Below are 18,410 nucleotides of genomic sequence, written 5' to 3'. Positions count from 1 at the left end.
ATGTAAATGATCAAATGTCATGAAATTTTGGTTGTACTCTGAATTTATTCAATTTTGCAAAGAGTTTCAGAGAGGCATGGAAATTAAAAAGATTTATCCATTTGATGGTGCAGAAAAACATCCAATATATTTTAGCAATACCCATGTATTACTGAAGCATCTGTCTGTATCATATTGTAGTGGGAACTTTAGGCACAATCAATAGCTTTATAGGCAAAAAGATTCTGCAGTTTTGTGCCCCTGAATATGACTTACTCATTTGTTACATTTATTTCAGAAAATATGGAAGATAACCACCAAGAAATTGAGAAGAACAACTTGACTGGCACATCAGCTGACCATCAGTTCTCTGATGCTGAGGAGTCTGATGGGGAAGATGGAGAAGACAATGATGAGGATGATGAAGATGAGGATGATTTTGATGATGCTCTCGGAGACTCCACACCCAAGACGAGATCTCGAAGCACTAGTCCCCAGCCGCCCCGATTTTCCTCATTATCTGTGAACACTGCTACCACATCTTATGGGGTCTCTCCTGAGAGTTCTGTAGGACATTCCTCCTTGATAAGTTATTTGGTCACTTTACCTAGCATTCAAGTTACTCACCTCTTAACAACAAGTGATTCTTGTGATGATTCACGAATGACAGAATATCAAAGGTTTTTCCAGAATAAAAGTACAGATTCTGAACCTGACAAAGACAGACTTGACATACCTAGCTGCATGGATGATGATTATATGATTTCCTTGGAGTCCAACTCATCTCCTAGAGATCTTTCATCATCCAGCCAACAGTCATCCCCTGGGTATGATTCCTCACCATACAGAGATAACTCACCAAAGAGATATTTAATACCCAAAGGAGATCTGTCACCTAGAAGGCATCTGTCACCAAGAAGAGAGATTTCACCTATCAGACATCTTTCACCAAGAAAGGAGGCTGTTCTAAGAACAGAGTTATCACCACGCAGAGATGCCTCCCCAAGACGTCATCTGTCACCACGGAGGCCAGTTTCTCCTGGAAAGGATGCATCTTCTCGAAGAGAACTGTCTCCACGAAGAGAGAGACGATATATGGCCTCAATTAGAGCAGCATCACCCCGAAGAGGCTTATACCATAACCCATCATTGCCCTTGGGCCAGTATATACAATCTGAGTCACTTCCCCTGGGATATTTGGTAAGTTGAAAGCAATTTGGAAACAGGCCACCTAAAATGATTATCTACAAAATATAACCCCCCCCCCATTTTAACGTTTTTTCTTCTATTATGTCAATTGGATTCTGAGTTAATGGAAACTGGAGTCTCAGGATTGGCTTAATTGCTAGGATATTGGTTTTGGTCGACAGACAAATCCTTGTATCTTGATGTTAATCAGAGAGAGACATGAGGCCCATAAACACTTTTTCCCCCCAGGTTGTTTGTTTTTTATTTGCTCCTTCCCTGTTACTGCAGTTTCCTGTCCGATATCCCAGATCCTTCCTTCCTGTAAGGCTTTTTGGAAGCTTTGATGGAAAGGAGAAGAAATCTGCACTGCTGTCTTTTCATTCATGTACAGTTGGATCTTTGCTCTGTTTACTTAAATGAAGATTTTTCTTCCTTACATGGATGAAAACTGTAGAATAGAAGTGAGTAACCTGGGACCCCAAATGTGTCCTATAATTCATCTTGCGGAAACCTTTGACAAGAATCGCAGATAGATAATGAGTATCAGTAGAATTGAGGGGAAACAAGAGCCTCAAGGAACCCCATAAAGCAAGAGAAATAAGCTGGAATCCCACCCTCCAATACCAACTCTAGCAGCTCACAGAGGAGTGAATAGAACTATTTCAATAACATGTTCCTCTCTTCCACCCCCTAAGGCAGTCCAGAAACATAGCATCAAAAAATGCTAAGAGTTTAAGGAGGGCCAGGATAGTTGCACCAACTTGATACTCAAGCCTAAAACCCAACTGAGATGCAATCCATTTTCCTTTTCAACCACCTTCCCTAAAAAGGAAGAAATGTGTACAGCCCATAGATACGGTGATGGTTTCTTGAGAAGACAGTAGACCATCACTTCCTTAAGAGCAGAATATTTATTTATTTATTCCTGAAAGATGAATTTACCGCTGCTTGGATCCAACCATATGTCTCCCTCCCAGGATGCCTTGACCGGCCAGAAGAGATTTGGATCTAATATAGAGATGGAATACAGATGGAAATAATATCTTTATTTGGCCAGCTGATGACTTAGAAAATAGTGTGTAGGTTTTCAAATGCAAAACTCCTTTACTTCTTAAAGATAATTTTCACATTGTGACAGAGATAAATCTAGTGGTCTCTGATCTTCACTGTCTTCATTTTTGATTGGGGCAACCTGCTATATATCAGAGATACTTCATTTCATTAATTGTCACTTCTTTGTGACAATTTTCCAAATGTTATAACAACATTGGTTAACTGTCCGGAAATTAGGATATATTAGATAGAAACAGTAAGTTCAAATGCTGATATGAATAATTGTATTACTTTTAAAAAACTATATCTGAAATCAGCTGGTGTTTTTTTTTGTTGATAAAAATGATCAGATGTATGAATCTCTGCAGTTTCATACCGGTCAGCGTGTATTTTTTAGAACAAGCATCTAGTTTTTTTTTAAAAAAAATTATTTATAATTAAACCTAAATTCAAAATTTCCTCCTCCCACAAAAGTAGGCGGGAAATAAATTAAAACGGACAAAAATTCAGAGAATGCACTGCTCGTCATACTTGAGTTGCCAACTCTAGCTGCAAACAATCCTGCAGATTTCTGCCACCTCCCCAAAATGTGTGCTATGATACCCGTAACAAACGTTTGTGCGTATATACTTGTTCAACGATATTTTCACAAACCCTGCTTCCCACAGAAGCATCGAAAAATTAAGGGGAAAGTGACTAGGATGGAAATGGGGTAAGAGATCAAGTAGAGCAGCATTGGAAAGGGTTGGAGGAACTGGTAAATGGAAGAGGTAAATAGAGGAGAGAGAAAGGAGAGAGAAGCCCTAATTAGACCTAAGAAAAAGGATCAAAATTCAGCAGGTAAAACAGTGGCTGAACCTCAGTGACATCACCTTTGCAGCACTGAGGCCTGTAGATTATTTATTTGGGATATTTATTTAGCAGATCTGGCCCACTCTGTGTTTTTACTGCAGGTAGGGTTTACCCAGGATCTGTAATCTAGCTAAGGTAGAAGGAGTGAACCAGTTACCTTCCGACATCTGGAACACCAAACCTGCCTTCATCAATTGCTCAATGGTGTACAAAGTGGCTATTAGATAGTTTTGATTTGTATGCTACTGTTTATTTGTATTTTTATTGCTTTTGTAAACTGTCCTTTGGAAAGGGACGATTTATTCATTTATTTACGAATGTCTTTGGGCCACTTAAGTCATTTGACTCTGCAGCTTATAGTAGCAGCGTACAGCTAGTCCATTCATTTAATGACCATTCAAAATTACAGTGGCACTGAAAAAAGTGACCCATGATCATTGCAGCATTCCCACAGTCACGTGATCAAACTTTGGGTGCTTGGCAACTGATTGCAGCATCTCAGGATTCCGGGCTTATCATCTGCAATCTTCCTAGAAAGCTTCTGACAAGCATAGTCAATGGGGGGGGGAAGCCAGATTTGCTTAATGACCACATGATCCACTTAACAACTGCAGTGATTCACTTAACCACCACGGCTAAAAGGTCATAAAATGGGGCACATCTCACCTAACAATTGTCTTGCTTAACAATGAAAAATTTGGCCTCAATTGTGGTCTTAAGTCAAGGGCTACCTGTATGTGATTTTTAATCCTAAGTATAGTTGGTTAGGGTTGTCAAAGTGCTGTAGGGCAGAGGTCCCCAATATTTTGGCCACCAGGGACCGGTTCTGTGGAGAGAGGTTTTTCTACGGAGCAGAGGATGCGTAGTTTTGTGTGCTGCCTGCATCGCATGGATGGGGCTTTGCTTGTTTGTGCGGACCGGTTGCTGGCATGCTGTGGACCGGGGATTGGGGACCCCTGCTGTAGGGAATGAGTGTTTTGCTGAGCTATGGACACAAATGGTGTATTTTCCCCTCTCCGAATCCGGAAACTGTTGCTGACCTTTGTTTTTGTCTGTTTGCAGAATTCAAGAGCAGGATTGTTGGAGGCACCGTATTTCAACTTGCCTGGAGAAAAAGGCATTCTGGAGCATCGCATCCCTAACCTGTTTCCTGAGGGCCCTACCGACTATGTCTTTAGTCATCTTCCACTACACTCCCAGCAGCAACTTCGTGCGCCTATCCCAATGATGCCTATCGGGGGCATCCAAATTGTCCATTCGCTACCTGCAGCCCTGTCCGGTTTACACGCTCCATCCCTCTGGTCTCTCTCCAAAGAAAGTTCCGAGGAGAAGCAGTGGGACTCTTGCACTCCTCCCAGGCATCAGGAGAAACGTGCCCGTCCTCCCTCTTTGCGCACGATGGCTCAAAGCAGCGCATCGACTTCCGAGTTACTGTTGATGAAAAAGAGCACTTCGGAGGAAGGTGTCATGGAGGGGGAGCAGGAAGAAAATATACAGACTTGTACAAAAGCCATAGCCTCTCTCCGCATTGCCACAGAGGAAATCCTCCATGGGACGGAGCAAACAGCAAGGGATTCCGATCCCTTTCGGAAACCCTTGGAAAGTGCACATTTTAGCATGGAACACTTTAGTGGCTGTGAGCCAGGCCAGATCTGTGCCTCAGCCACCAACCCTGACTTGCACAGCAGTGAAAAGGACCTTTTTGGTACATCACAGCAGACTGTAGTATCTCATTCCACCTTTTACAGCAAAAGCGGTGTGGAGGTCAGACCGTCAGTCTACCCGAGTAGGAAAGATTCAAGCACACAGGAAAAGGAGAGAGTCGCCCTTTGAAAAAAGAAAAAAAAAAGCAAACCACAGTAATCTCCAAGGTGTGAAAACTTTTTGACTCCCCAACGTCCCTTCCCCAGTGATAGAAGGAAGTATTTGAATTTATAGCATGCCGGTTCTAAGTTACAGTAGTTTGCTATTATATATACTTTTGTTGTATCAAAAGAATTGAGTAAAACTACAAGTCATCATGAGCCTGACCAAAATGAAATTTCAAAATTCTTATTGGGTCTGGTACTTTTAACCTGTACAGGTGTTTGTGCCTTTTCTTTACTTTTGCTTATATTCTTATAAGCATTTTTTAGCAGTAATTTGTACATATTTTAGAATTTGTGTATCTGCTTTGTAATAAATGTAATTTCTTTCCCTTTTGGGACACTTTGACCTAAATGATGTAAAGCAAAAAACAAAAAAAAGCATCAATATATATGTGAGGTTGCACTAAAATATTTTTATATGATTAAAAACTGAACAGCTTTTATGTACAGCTCTTGATTCTGTAATACTAATATTTATTTACTTTGTTTCATAAATTGTACATTTTTTCTTAATGTTGCGGGTTGCTTTTTCTATGTGAAGCATGGGATTTACTGTTGCATTATTAGAACAAAAATGTATATTGTAAACAAGATATTTAAACTAGATCTTATTCTGCACTTATGTATTAGTTAAAAAAATAAGATAAAAGGATGTATCAGTCCATTCTTTACTCTTGTAATTTTTTTTGGTCTCTTGTTTGCTGGATCAACTATAACTTAAAAAGTGCTGATTGTGATTTTAAAGAGATAGTACCGTAAAGCATTAAAGTAAAACCATGTGCTATTGTGAGTTTTTTCAAAGCTTTATAAGACAGTTATAAATATATTAAAATATTTGGTCTTATGTGAACATGTTGCTATATGCTCCTTTAAAAAGAATATGGGAAAACATTCCACCCTGTGTAAATATATGCAACTTCAAAAACTGGTGCAATTTCATATCTATTGTGCGAATGCTTAAAGGGTTCTTCCCATTTCTAGTGAGGGTCAGTGAACAGTGGGATCTTGACTAGAAGAGAAGCAAGATCGGGTGACAGGACATCACATATCAGTATTGAAGTGTCTTTAAAACAAGAGCAAGGAAATCTGGCATCCTTGGCCTTGATTACAGAGGAATCAAGCTTCTACTCCAGATGAGAAAGCACAGGTTGGTCTGCACAGAGCTTAGATAATCGGCTGGCCGGTCAGCTTGGTAGTCAGTGCTGGGCACTGCATGAAGGAGACAAAGCCATGAAAGCGACAGATGTGGGGGTGGGTGGGTTTCCATACTGGTCGAGAGCAAGGAACTGAGTCATATTGCCAAGTTATCTCACTTTGGAGGGGTAGGTTGGAAAGGGAATGGAGAGAAATAGTTGTTCACAGCTATTTGGGGCAGACATTTTTCCTTGTGGGAAAAAAATGTCTTTCGTATTGACAGATCTATCTAAAAGGAAAGATCAGTAGGCAAAAATCAAGATTTAGGGCATTTATAGCATTCAGTTGTCTTGGGAGAAGTTTGGGAGGAACCATTCCTTAACATGTTTAAAGGTATGAAGGAGGCCCCCAGGTATACACACATCTACCCAAGTCAACGAAAACAAAAGAGCTGGGTTATTTTCTGTGCTATTTAGTGGATTATAATTCTGTGAAAACACATTTGTATATTGAATTGCAATACATTTAAGGAGTGTTGTTTAAAAAGAAATAAATATACAGTTACATTACAGATCTATTGTCTAGTTTTCCTGTGGTGGTTTGATTTGCTCCCCAAGTTATCAGCGGAAGCTTTGAGCTGCTGTCCTGGATTTGTCATTTTATTTGCAAGGATGCCACCTGGAACTCAGTAGAATTATCTTCACCTAAGGAACTGGACAGCGTGTTGCCTAGAGGTGATGTTATGTTTTGTGAGCACAAAAAAACATACGTAATATATTTAATTTTGCATATAACAACAAACTGTTGATACTGGCTTTAGGCAATTTTTCAAACTATTACAAAGTTATTCCTGGTATATTTAATATTTATTGCATTTTTTAAAGAAAAAAAATCACCTTAGTTCATTTGTTCAGCTCATCCAACCTTCTGAATACTGTATATGCCACTTGACTGAAATGGCTATTAATAGCCAACAAATCAACATAGTTACAGTAATTAATCCTTACCAGAGTCAGAGAATCAATGGTCCTCCATACTGCTGAATTACAACTTTTCCTAACTCCAATAAAATTGGCCCAATTTAAGGAATGCTTAGAATGAATTTCAGCATTGCAATAGTAAATCATGTATAGAGAAAATTAACAATTCCATGTGGAAAAATCACGGAAAACAAATTTGGATGTCAATATTGCAGTCCTTTTTGCTTCATTGCTGTTTTAGCATATACACAGCCAAAGCAAGCATTAAGAGGTGCAATTCCGAATCATTTGAAATTCCAATACGCACTTCTGTATACAACTGAGCATAAATTTAATCCAACAAGGCACTTGATTCTTTGTAGCATATGTAGGCCAGCAAATTAAGCAGAGACTAATTTCTGTGATAGCAAAGATGAGGTACAGTAACCCTCACTTAATAAATTTCCAGTTAACTAGGGATGATTGGTCATATGACTGATGGCTTCGGATTTTTAAAAGAATGACAAAATGTCACTAAAATGTCAAATATATTTGGCTGCAGAAAATCATAGAAGGCATATATAGCAATAGCACTTTGATTTATATACCGCTTCACAGTGCTTTACAACCCTCTCTTAGCGGTTTACAGTGTCAGCATATTGCCCCCAAAATCTGAGTCCTCATTTTACCGACCTCGGAAGGATGGAAGGGTGAGTCACCTTGAGCCAGTGATAATCGAGCTGCTGGCAGCCGGCAGTCAGCAGAAGTAGCCTGCAGTATTGCATTCTAACCACTGCGCCACCATGGCTCTTGATACCATATTGAGCTACTTAAGTCAACCTTGCTTCCTAAACAGCAATTTCTTCAATCTGATTGCTATATAGCATTCACTTTTTCTTTTCTTTTCTTTTCTTTTCTTTTCTTTTCTTTTCTTTTCTTTTTTCTTTTCTTTGTTGTTAAAATGCTGTTTAGAAAACATTCCTTGGATCACTGATGTAAAAAGCTGCTATCACATGAGTTTCCCCACAGATTATTCTATGAGCATAACCCAATAATAAACTACCTGTCATTCTAATTCCATTCCAGGTGACACCTGGAAAATAGATGACTAATACATTTTTGACTCCTGGCAAAAATGATCTATGAAATTTATTTGCTGACGATATGATTATAACCCTCTCTAACTCAACAACAGTTCATTAAAAATAACTTCAGGAATTCAACTCTGGCCTAACAGTCACTTTTAAAAAAATCTGCAATAGTTGCATTCATACTCTGTTTATAAGCATATATCTATATCTCCAATATTTTTTAGAAATTACTCTTGAACATAGCACCTTTAAATGTCTAGGAATTATTACATTGATAAATTTAAACTTCATAACTATTGACAGTTAATGATACTGTCTGGAATATGAATGTTATGAAAAGATAGAACAAGTATATCTTGGACATAACTGTGTAGCAGCAATTGAAATGATGTTTTTTCCAATTTTTTCTTGATAAAATTCTTACCGTTTAGCAAAAAACACTTCTTATTAATTTGCTTTAAATCAACATACATTTTATATTTACCTCAAAATAAAAGGATGATCAGAACTTGTTTAAGAATATGTTGTTAAGCAGTCAGCACAGCTTATTCCTTTTATAATGGAAGATCCAACAAAGGTACAGATCAAGATGGAAAATATTCAGTTCTTAGGCAAGAATTTAAATCTACCCTTTTTTCAGGTATTAGAGTAGAGGGAACATACATACCTATATCAGCTCAAGGTTGCTAAGAAGTGTTGGGCTGATTCAACCCCAAAGCATCTTTTCTTGGTAGCTGAAGAAGTTGGAGTTGAGTTGCTTTGAGCTGTGTTCTGGTGCCATCATTTGACTGGTTTCTGCCTCCACTTCTCTTTAAGTGAATTCTAGATGGACTATAAATCAGATATAGGATACACAGCATTCTAAGTAAACAACAACATTCAATAATTTGTACCTTGCATTGTTGAACTGAACTTGTGTGTCTATTCTATGCATATCCTAATAACAATTTTATCCATTTCTAAGTGATTTTGAGACATCACCCTGCCAACAAAAGTGTGTATAGTCAAGGCAATGGTTTTCCCAGTTGCATACAGCTGTGAAAGTTGGACCATAAGAAAGGCTGAGCGCAAAAGAATTGAGACCTTTGAACTATGGTGCTGAAGAAGATTCCTGCAAGTCCCTTGGACTGCAAGGTGATCAAACCAGTCAGTCCTAGAGGAGATCAACCCTGACTGCTCTTTAGAAGGCCAGATCCTGAAGCTGAAACTCAAATACTTTGGCCACCTAATGAGAAGGAAGGACTCACTGGAGAAGAGCCTAATGCTGGGAAAGATTGAGGGTAGAGGACAGGAAGGCCTGGAGGAATGTTGTCCATAGGGTCACGATGGGTCGGACAAGACTTTGCAACTAACAACAAAAGTGATTCTGAAATGCAAACCAGGAACCAGAGACAATAGATTTGAGGCTACCCACTTCTATTTTGTATGTTTATGCTTGTACTAGTAAATTATCCCTGAATTGTAAATAAAAACCAACAAGAAGGCTTCAATTTTGTAAACAGAAATGTTTTCTTTGAACCTTTAAACTATGTAACTAAAGTTGTTGGTTTGTGGTCACATGGCACTTATACTCCATTTAGTATACAATGCAGAGTCAATAAGTAAATCTAGAGGTACTGTTCCTGCCTTTTCTCAAATATGCTCATTATTTATAAAAAAACCCCACTGTTCTAGGACTTCAGAACTCATGAAAAAGAGAAAGGTCTATGAACTTACAGCCCTTTCTAATATTTACATTCTCAAATGCAACATTGCGTTCTAACATTGCATTCCAAAAAAAACCCCACTCTATGGTTAAACTTAAAATACTTAAAGTGTAAAATATAAAGATTATCAAACATGAAAGATATCACCATATCAAAGAATGTTGATTGGTGGCCCCTAGGGGGAGGGCGTTCTCTGTGGGCGCGCCAGACCTGTGGAACCGCTTGCCGGTCGAGCTCCGGATGGCCCCCAACCTTCGCTCCTTCCGGCGGGATCTAAAAACTTATTTATTTGAGCAATCCAGCCTGGTTTGATGGGTTAAGGGCTGGGTTTTTAACATGGTTTTAATTACTGTTTATATCGGGCATATTTAATTGTTTTTTAACTTTTGTACTTCGTTTTTAATATTTATTGCCCTGTACACTGCCCTGAGTCCTTCGGGAGAAGGGCGGTATAAAAATTTAATAAATATAATAAATAAATATAAATATCAATAGATACCATCTGTCCAACTTCCAGTTTGGAGCAAACATGAATATCCATGAAATGCTTGGGTAGACTATCGCAACTTGCAGACTATTGCAATTTGGACCTTTTGGTCCTTCTGCTCCATCTTTTTCTAAAACTTTTAGGGAAGCTTTAAAAGATTTCATATTGAAAGCAGCAAAATAATTACTGCTGGATTCTATCTATTTGAATCAAAAGGATTACACTGTAGGTTATGCAAGGGTAACACAGTTCTGATAATATTCAGTTATTTGAATCTTGCTAACCTTGTAGAAATCAAGTCTGAAATAGGCACACAATCATTGGAAGAACAAGCAGCAATCTAAAGAGCAAAACACTTTTAGCAGCTTTTCTTTCATGAAATAAATGATGCATCTGATTTTGGACAGAACAAATGGCTACATAGAAAAACCACAACAATTGCAGCAATTTATAGGAGAAGGACTAGAGTCTGCCTTACTGGATATAGGCTTCTCTCCTTGGTTGAGAGGGGAGATGAAGATATAGAAATCCAGAGAAAAATTCAACTAAAGAAATTGAGACTTTGGGGATAAGACGGCACATAACTATAGATCTGGCACATAACTATTCAGAAGACAAACCTAGGCAAAAGGAGAAGAGAATGGTGTTCTCTTTTCATAGCACCAATGACAATCTCTTTTATCCATCCCTCTTTTTCTAGCGAGAGGGGAAAAACATAGATCCCCAGTGAGGTCCATAGTGAATAAAATAAAACAAGGTGGCCCTTGTTTAGTGATTGCTTTTTTAGCAGCCATTCAGTCCTTGCATCGTGATATTCACAGTTCTGTAAGGCAAAGGAAAGGGAAACAAGATCATAAGCATGGTGGTTTCACTTCACTTTGCTTACCTGTCAATTTGCCACTCCCAATTGTGATCGCTAAACAAGGACTACCTGTATGGTAAATTCAAACAATTAATGTCTGAAAGTAGCATCAAAATCAAACTTTTGTTACATATTAAAGGCAAAGGAAGAATGATGACTGTTTAAGTCAAGATGTAAAAAGAAAAAGGGGGCGGGAAATGCATCTGATTTTGGACAGAACAAATGGCTACACAGAAAAACTACAACAATTGCAGCAATTTATACGGCGGCTTAGAGGAGAAGGACTAGAGTCGGCCTTACTGGATACAGGCTTCTCTCCTTTCCTCCCAGTTGTAACTGTCTCCCCAAATCAGGGGTGCCTTTAAAAAGGTTGCTTATAAGGCAGACTCCCTCAGACTTGATTCTTGGTCACTTTGTAGACACTTTCAACAGGCTCTTGATATTAAAGTTGTTTGCACTTTTCATCTCTTGGGATTTCTCAGTGTGGTCTTCTGTGCTGGCTGTCTCCTTCCCAAAGGACTAAGCAAGTCTAGGTTAGCTTTTCCTAAGATCAACCAAGATTACTAGGTGCTGCCACTATCTATGAGAAACTACAGTAACATATTTATTATTGAGCATTAAAATTTAATGCATTTAAAATTTAAAGCATTTAAAATTTCCATTTATCACATTTGTAACATGCGATTATATTTACAAAATACAGTTGCCAAAGGCAAAACCTAGAGTCAAACATTTTCAGCCCAGTTTTAACCCAGCTACCAACCATTCAGCTAGAGCAGCTATATTTACAGAACGATGTCTGTTGTGTACATAGTTATGGGAGTGGTTTCCCTTCGGCGGGAAACCTGAGTGCAATCATTGGCTGCTACTTCCCGGCGGGAGATTCTAAGCCGGGGATTGGTTATGTTTGAATGGAGTTTAGTATTTAAGGTAGGGTTCAACGGCTGCTAGCCAGTTGACCCATGTGAGTTCTAATAAACGTTCCTTGTTTGACATCGCTGTCTCCGCTCGTCATTCCGGACTTAACAATGTCTGCATTAATATTTAGCTAAAATGATTCAAGGGCCTATATAAAAGTGATCAGAGTCAGGGGGATCTCCCCACAAAATGCCTGTCTCTTGTGCCTGTATATTTATTTGTTTGGCATATCTGTACGCCAGGGCAACTGGCGGAATCAGGTTTTAAGGCTTTTATGGAAAGCTGTGTGTGTGTGTGTGTGCGCGCGCGCGCACGTGTGCTGATTTCATTTCGAGAGTTATGATGTTCCAGAGGGTGGACACTGTGGCAAAAAAGGCTCTTCTCTTGGACCCCATCAGCCAAAGTTCCTTGGCTGATGGGGTCTGCAACATGCTCTTTCTGCTGATTGAGTGGGATAGGCCAATCCCATTAGGGTGAAGCAGATGTTGTTTAAGGTGCTTTATGCATTAGTTATGACATACTTTATGTATTAGTGCTTGCATCTTTTCTCTCATTCTCTCTTTCCAAACATCCAATGAAATGTTTCCATCTGAAGCCATATCCAATCAGCTATTGCTGAAATATAGAATGATATATACAGTATATTCAGAAAGTAGCTTGCTCCCCACCTCCCATGTCTAAGCTCCCTTCAGATTCATGGTCTGTTTCCTCCACCTGTATCCAAAGCATTTATTTTCACATCAAATCCTTTACACATAATTCTCTTGACAGGCACCTTATTCTAGAAGCATTATTATTGTCAGCTCCATCATGGGAGTGTTAACATTCTTCTTCGGCATTACTATATTCTAAACAGGTGATGCACAGAAGGCAAAACCTCCAAAATGAGGTTCAAAGCCCAGGGCAGAACTGTTGTATATTCAGTGCCTGTATGCTGCTGCATTTTTAGCTACAGCACATGACGTTGTTCCATTATCACAACTATTATCACAACTAAAATCCAATAATGGCATCTGAAAAACAAGCTGCAGCTGGAGACAAGTGTGTGACTTTCTTTTTACATTATTTGCAGATTGTTAATTAAACCCATTGCAAATAGGATTTCATTTTTGGTTTTGACGGAGAAAATGGTTTTAGTATATTTATATGGCTGGTTGTCAAGAGTACGACTCACTATGAATCAAGTAAAGCTAATGACTTTCTGCCACAACATATGGATGCTGGGAATAATCGAGTCATAAATGGAAGCAGATGAAAACAATTGTCAAAAGATAAAATAGGGTTTGCTGCTATTCTTTGGTTGATCTCTATATTTTTGTTGCTCTCCTCATGGTCTTCTGGAAGGGGGGGAGGCAAAATTACATTCCTGCATAACATGGTTTGTGGAACACATGGGTTCTGCCTTGCTGTTCTTTTCATTAAAATATTTAAAATCCTTATGCAAAGACAGTTGCTATGATATATTTGAAGAGCACCATTTCAACATACTTTTTGCTTAAAATTTGGTTTGGGTTCGGGTGGGCAGTTTAGGGAACGATGTTCACACAAACTCAAATTTTGTCATAACAGAAGAGAAAAATGTGGTCTGGGGATGGTGTGTGTGGAAGCAGAGACTTCTCATGGACTCCTCTTTTGACATGATTACTTGTTTTATCCTTTCCAGGCAGGCTAACATGTATTATAATACACAAAAAGAATACAGAGAAGAGCAACAAAGATGATTAGGGGACTGGAAGCTAAAACATATAAGGAACGGTTGCTGGAATTGGGTATGTCTAGTTTAATAAAGACAGAGATGAGGGGGGACATGATAGCAGTGTTGCAATATTGCAGGGGTTGCCACAAAGAAGAGGGGGTCAAACTATATCCTCCAAAGCACCTGAAGACAGGACAAGAAGCAACGGATGGAAACTAACCAAAGAGAGAAGCAACCTAGATCTGAGGAGAAATTTCCTGACAGAACAAATAATCAGTGGAACAACCTGCCTCCAGAAGCTGTGAATGCTTCAACACTGGAAGATTTTAAGAAGAGAATGAAATGGTATAGGGCAGGCCCGCGGGCCAGATGCGTCATCCCAAAACCGTGCCCACCCCATTGCCGGCAATGGAGAAAAAGCTCTGATACATTGTGCGACGTCATGTGACGTTGTAAGTTTGACATGTCTGGTATAGAGTTTCCTGCCTGAGCAGGGGGTTAGACTAGATGACCTCCAAGGTCCCTTCCAACATCATCATCATCATTGTTGTTGCTGTTGTTGTTGTTGTTGATCATCGCACAGTCAGCCAGATGTTCAGACTGGATTTGGCATTTTTGTCTACCTATCGAGTCCTTACCAAAGACTTGGGATAGGCAGATGTAGATGTTTGATGGTATTACAGATATCGTCACAGGATAGAAGCAGTTCCTAATAAGGCTGCCTTTTGCAATTGACTAATGGCAAATTTGTCAATGCCAATGGTGTTCAAGTGGTGCTCCAGTTGTTTTGGGATTGCACCCAAGGTGCCTATTACTATTGGTACTACCATTGCTTGCCTTTGCCACAGTCTTTATATTTCCATTTGTAGGTCTTTGTATTTTGTTATCATTCTCCAGTTCTTTCTCATTTATTCTGCTGTCTCCAGGCACTGCCACGTCCACTATCCAGATTTTTTTGTCTTTCTTATCGACAATTGTTAAGTCCAGGGTGTTATGTTGCAAGTGCCTGTCTGTTTGAATTCTGAAGTCCCAGAGCAGTTTAACTTTATCATTTTCTATGACTTTCTCTATTTTATGATCTCACCAGTTCTTGCTTACAGGCAAATGATATTTCTTGCAGATCTTCCAATGCACCATTGTTGCTACTTTGTCATGCCTCTGCTTGTAGTAGTAGTAGTAGTAGTAGTAGTAGTTGTTGTTATTATTATTTATTATTATTATTATTATTATTATTATTATTATTATTATTATTATTAATTATTATTATTATTATTATTATTATTATTATTATTATTATTATTATTATTAAAACTATTGATAAAAAGATCATACCAAGTCAGTCTACCAACTTTTACATGTTTATGAGAATAGGGCTGCTACAAAGACATAGGTTTTTCTTCTTCTTAAATGCTGTGTGTCTTGGTACCTTGTTGGATTACAAGAAAATGTTGGCCAGTAAGATAAGCAAAAGAAGAGCCCAAAAATTGCTTGCTCTCCAAATTACTGGTTTCTAAATTTCTGTGCATGTGGGAACAGATTGCCTTGGCTTTATGATCATTTTTCTAGCAAGTAAATTTTTATCTGTGTAAAAGTGAGAACAGTCACTATTAGCTGGCTGAAGAGGTCATTTTTGGCTTCCCTATCTGAGACTGAGGAGATGCGCTGTTGTTGAGAGTTTTGAAAATGATTCATGAACAATTTGGGGTTAGCATTTTACAAGAAATTTTTTTAGCAACCAGGTAAGAACCAGAGAGGTCTGGACCACTTCCAGCTTCTGACATCCCAACTATTAATAAGAATTAATTTTTGCTGAGTCTGACATGCAGAGCAAATGGCTCTCCTTTCCTCTTCATATTATCCCCACTCACTTTAAGTAATTAAACACCCCAGTTTACTAACTTGCTCTAAGGGGGAACTGTCAAATTGGAATGCACTAAGCATTTTGAATTCAAAATATTTTGAGCTCACAAAGTTCCATTCTGCATTTGAAACAGTTGTTTCAAGATTAACCTGGATTGTTCCAATCATTATGAAAGTTGTTCCGATCATTATGAAAGTGAAAGCAACAAATGGCTGCCATCTTTGTTTCAAAATGTAAGCAGTTCCAAAATGCTCAGCTTAGCTCACTTTAAATATGAAACAATTCTTCTGAAATGGAGTGATATTAATTTGAAATACTCTGTAAATCTTGACTATCTAAGAACAGTTAATGCTTTCTACACTTGAATGGATTATATTTGCTTAGGGAAGGGGAAATAGTTAAGATAATGCAATATACACACACATACATACTCATTTTTATATGTAGGGAGGACTTGTGTACAAGGGTAACTAGGAAAATCTCTTAGGGGAAAGAAAGATTCCAAAAATGACAAGTAGGGAAAGGTAAGGAGTAACAAACTGTCTGAGAAGAAGACGGTTGAGAATAGAAAAGAGTGGTTGAAGAATAAGTATGATATCTCTCTCTCTCTCTCTCTCTCTCTCTCTCTCTCTCTCTCTCTCTCTCTCTCTCTCTCTCTCTCTCTCTCTCATCTATCGATCTATCATTTATCTATCATTGTCTGTCCTGAGCCACTTCCATGGAATTGGAATGTATCATTTATTCAAACTCACTGTTCAGTAGACTGTGAAGAAACCTCTACTCTTCAGCCAAACTATCTTCCCTTCCCTTGCCTTCAGGAGCAACAATCTTTACCACCTTCTCTGCTGTAGCTGTACTTGAAGAAAACTTTTACCTTTCCCTAATTTTCCCTAATTTTTCTTCCTCTAACATGCTCATTACCGTATTTATCGGCGTATAACACGCACCGGCGTATAACACGCACCTCATTTTAAAAAGGAAATTTCAGGAAAAAAACTTAAATTTCAAATAAATAACTATGGGTCATTAACATTATATCGGCGTATAACACGCACAGATCATTTGCCCCCTATTTTCAGGAAGAAAAGTGCGTGTTATACGCCGATAAATACGGTATTTCCAATCATAAGAACAGCCATTTCACCATTTTGACCCACTCCACGAACCTACGACTTTCTTAAACTATGACTTTCAGGATTAGTCAGTAACTCTCAACCTGCTATATTTCTGCCTGTTGTGGAGTGATATTTTTATTTAATATTAAGGGTCTCTTTCCCTCTCCCCCCCCACAATGTCACATAATGAAAGATCTATTTATCAGCGTATTGAAAGCCAGCTAACTAGAGGAATCTTTACCAAGACAGCAAAACATAACAGGTAGGCAGAGGCATCACATCCCCGTGTTGACCATTTGCATTAAAAACCGGAGAACAAATAATGAAAAAGTACTGTGGCATGTGGTGACACAGTTCATGCTTCAAAGTAATTCACATCTCAGGAGAGGAGAGGAGGTTTTCTTGTTTGCTTTCTTTTCTCATTTGAAAGGGCTGTCTTGTCCCTGGAGGAGAAGGAACATTTTTCTTATACCTAATAATTCCTCAGTTGTCAAAAGAGAGGGAGGGGAACTGAGTCAATTGTTAGCACTCAGTATCCAACAGGTACATTGGTGAAAACAAATTATATATAGGGTCATTAGTCTGGCCCCAATCAGTTGCTTTATTTTAGGTAAAACATTTATAACCCACATCACCAAAACAAATCTACACCTTACTAACAAAATTAAAGACTAACCAGCTCCTGGTGGCTGTCCTACAACTTGAAAAGACACCATGTAGAATGAAAAAAGTGATGCTGAGGGACCATAAACGGAACAACACAATTGTGATGGGCACTGAGGAAGATAGCTCAGTATTGCCTGATCTGATGGGCTCAGTCTCTGGGATTTCAGACTGAAATGTTTCTTAGGCCTCTCTGCAGATACCCAGATGTTGAGCCACACAGCTTAGCCATCTTACCATGAAGCTGCATGATAGTATTAAGACAGGGGCCTGAGGACAATCCGTAAAAAAATAGCTCTGCTCCTTTAAAGAAAATTAAGAGGGGTCTGCAGGTTTTTGATAATGTGATCCAGATTTTTGAAGAACTGATATAAAAGCAGATTCATAGATTCATTTGGCAGTGATAACACTGATAGGGACTGGCCAAATTTTTCCTTGCTTGGGTGGCAAGACTGAGTATCAACTTTTTTTTGTAGCACCTCATCTCTGTGGCATTGTGTCAATTTGCTTTGGCTGCCTCAGCCAACTACTGATTAACCTAGAGGCTTTAAGCCAGAACCCTGACATAACCACCATGGACTTTTAGACGAGGCCAAGCGCTGCCAATGTGCCCTGTCCAACCTGACATACCACTGGAAAGAGTGACATTGGAGTTCTTCCAAGCAGTGGCCAAATGAAACAGTCCACTGTGCCATCCCAAGTGGCACCATTCCCAAATCTATTGATCAAATACTGTAATTAACAACATTCCAAAAGAGCATGGAAGAAAGCAAAGAGCTGTCTAAGTAATGGTGAAAACCTTTATTTTTATGTTTGAGTTGGATAGGACTTTCCACAAACCCAGGTGCCAGCCCCCACACAACCTTGTCTGGGCTTGAAAGCTAAGCAAATCAGGCCTGGTTTATATTTGGATGGAAAAACATCAAGGAATTCCAAAGCTATATAGTAAACTGGAAAATCACACACACACACACACAC

At 38.8% G+C, this 18,410-nt stretch overlaps 2 protein-coding genes across 3 annotated transcripts in view; one reads left to right on the top strand and one right to left on the bottom strand.

The window, feature by feature from the left end:
- Positions 1 to 6,643, top strand: part of HIVEP2 (HIVEP zinc finger 2) — a 140,237-nt gene extending 133,594 nt beyond the window's left edge. Inside the window, exons 9-10 of the mRNA XM_083368180.1 lie at positions 278 to 1,179; positions 4,135 to 6,643. Coding sequence (XP_083224306.1) covers positions 278 to 1,179; positions 4,135 to 4,905 — 1,673 coding nt within the window. The 3' untranslated portion in view covers positions 4,906 to 6,643. The remainder of the gene's footprint in view (positions 1 to 277; positions 1,180 to 4,134) is intronic.
- The window catches only part of LOC310643865 (uncharacterized protein), a 707,877-nt gene that overhangs the window by 202,550 nt on the left and 486,917 nt on the right, over positions 1 to 18,410 (bottom strand). The gene's annotated exons all lie outside the window — the stretch shown is intronic.

This window comes from Vipera ursinii (assembly GCF_947247035.1).
Source record: "Vipera ursinii genome assembly, chromosome: 1".
Taxonomy (NCBI): domain Eukaryota; kingdom Metazoa; phylum Chordata; class Lepidosauria; order Squamata; family Viperidae; genus Vipera; species Vipera ursinii.
This window is presented reverse-complemented; position numbering and strand designations above follow the sequence as displayed.